Source organism: Arachis ipaensis, chromosome B06 (genome assembly GCF_000816755.2).
Source record: "Arachis ipaensis cultivar K30076 chromosome B06, Araip1.1, whole genome shotgun sequence".
In the NCBI taxonomy this organism is placed as follows: Eukaryota; Viridiplantae; Streptophyta; class Magnoliopsida; order Fabales; family Fabaceae; genus Arachis; species Arachis ipaensis.
The window spans coordinates 122,511,920-122,513,673 of NC_029790.2; the positions used below are offsets into that span (position 1 = coordinate 122,511,920).

Below are 1,754 nucleotides of genomic sequence, written 5' to 3' on the forward strand. Positions count from 1 at the left end.
TTAATACGAATCAAACAAGAACATGTCAAATATATATTATATAACAAAGTAACAGATTGTTCCAACAGCAAATTAAATCCAATATCATTCGGGTATGTACATTATTCCAATCAAAGGGGTCTTTTGCAAGTCAAAAATTACATTTGACACATTTATCCAGTTCCCAGCACATACTATATATTACGCCATTAATAGCACCTGAAACAAACAACAGCAAAAGATCAGTCTCAAGTACTATTATACCGTTCAAGGAAGCAGCATGCACAGAAACAATAACATGAGCACATAAATTGGGCAATTCCTCAAAGAAATAGCCTTTACTAGTGATGAACAAAATTATGAATCCACAATGTTCAGCAAAGGTAAATTCTAACAAGCCAATTGTTAAATAAAGGCAAAATCATGGGGAACCTAAAGAAGAGACCTTTGAAGAGGGATTTTAGTTGTAGTAGAGCTCGAGACCCATGCCGTCGTGGATCTCGTAATCTTTGAGGGTGATGTGATCCTTGTAGATGGTGTACCACTTCTGGATGCGAATCTTGTCGGCCCTCGTTCCTGTCTGAGCTGCAACCAGCTTCTTCAGGTCTCCGATGGTGTCGTCATCGTTGCATTTCACGCGGACCTTCTTCCCCAATCGATCGTTCAGAACCACCTCGATCATCTTCTTCTCTTGGTTAATCGTTCCCAGGAACTCGGAAGAAACCCTAATCCCCAATGCCTTCTTCCCCGCCTTTGTGTTTGAGTCTGTGAGTAGAGAGAAAGAAGGGTTGATTATAGCTTTGATTGAAAAAACTTTTTAAAAGATAAAATTTTTAAACTTCTTACTCTGAAAGAGACGAGCACGACGGCGACGCGAGCAGAGAGGAGCACAACTTCAGAAGCAACGATGAGGAGATGCGAGCAGCGACGAGTACGACGTCAATGCGAGCAGCGACGAGCACGACGGCGACGCGAGCAGAGAGGAACACAGCTTCACAAGCAACGATGAGGATTTCGAAATGGATGGGATTAGGGTTTCTAATTTTTTTTTGGGTGACTTTAGAGTTTCTAATTGAAAATAAGGCTTGGAATTTTGTTTTGAACTCGATAAAGATTTGAATCAGTAAATTATATATAAACTATAGATAGGTTTTCACATATGCCATTGTACTTTATTGCCTTATTGCTATACCAGTGTGCAGAGACGTTGAGATTTATAATATAATATTCAGATGATGGAGATGTGTGATTAAGTAATGCGGTAGACCATTGAAACAGAGAGTGTAGGTAGATTCTAGCACAGGTCATTTCCTTAACCCGTTTTATGTTTATGAGAATGACTTTATAGACAATTGCATTGATTTTTGTCCTTTTCCTTAGTTAAGCTTGAGAGAAAATTTGTAGGCTGGGACTTGCAGCCTATGGAAATAATGGGCCCATATTTTTGTCGAATTGTGTGGGCTAAACCCAGTGTAAAAGTAAAAAATGTGGGTCAAGAAAAAATACAGATTGACTAGATATCTTTTAAAAGTAATTTTTTATTCAGTTTTTTATTATAATAATTAAAAAAATTTAAAACAAATACATTTAAATAGATTTAATGTCTTTTTAAAATTAAATATATATTTAAAATACAAACTAAATAAAATTAAAATTTAAAATTTAAATTTCTGTTTCAGTTTTAGCATTTTTAATTATTAAAAGATTATCATTTAAAATACACATTCAAAAATTAAATTCAGTAAAATTGAAGATTTTAATTTTAAAAAATTTTA

At 34.9% G+C, this 1,754-nt stretch overlaps 1 protein-coding gene across 1 annotated transcript; it reads right to left on the bottom strand.

Moving 5' to 3' along the window:
* Window positions 1-1,142, bottom strand: LOC107605071 (ubiquitin-like protein 5). Its single transcript, XM_016306814.2, has 3 exons — window positions 826-1,142; window positions 425-744; window positions 1-198 (listed from the first exon to the last, which is right to left on the bottom strand). The coding sequence occupies exon 2, from the start codon at window positions 659-661 to the stop codon at window positions 440-442; it is 222 nt and encodes a 73-aa protein (XP_016162300.1). The 5' UTR covers window positions 662-744; window positions 826-1,142; the 3' UTR covers window positions 1-198; window positions 425-439.

Excerpts from the sequence above, each read along its gene's own strand:
- LOC107605071 (XM_016306814.2), bottom strand. The coding sequence starts at position 661 with ATGATCGAGGTGGTTCTGAACGATCGATTGGGGAAGAAGGTCCGCGTG.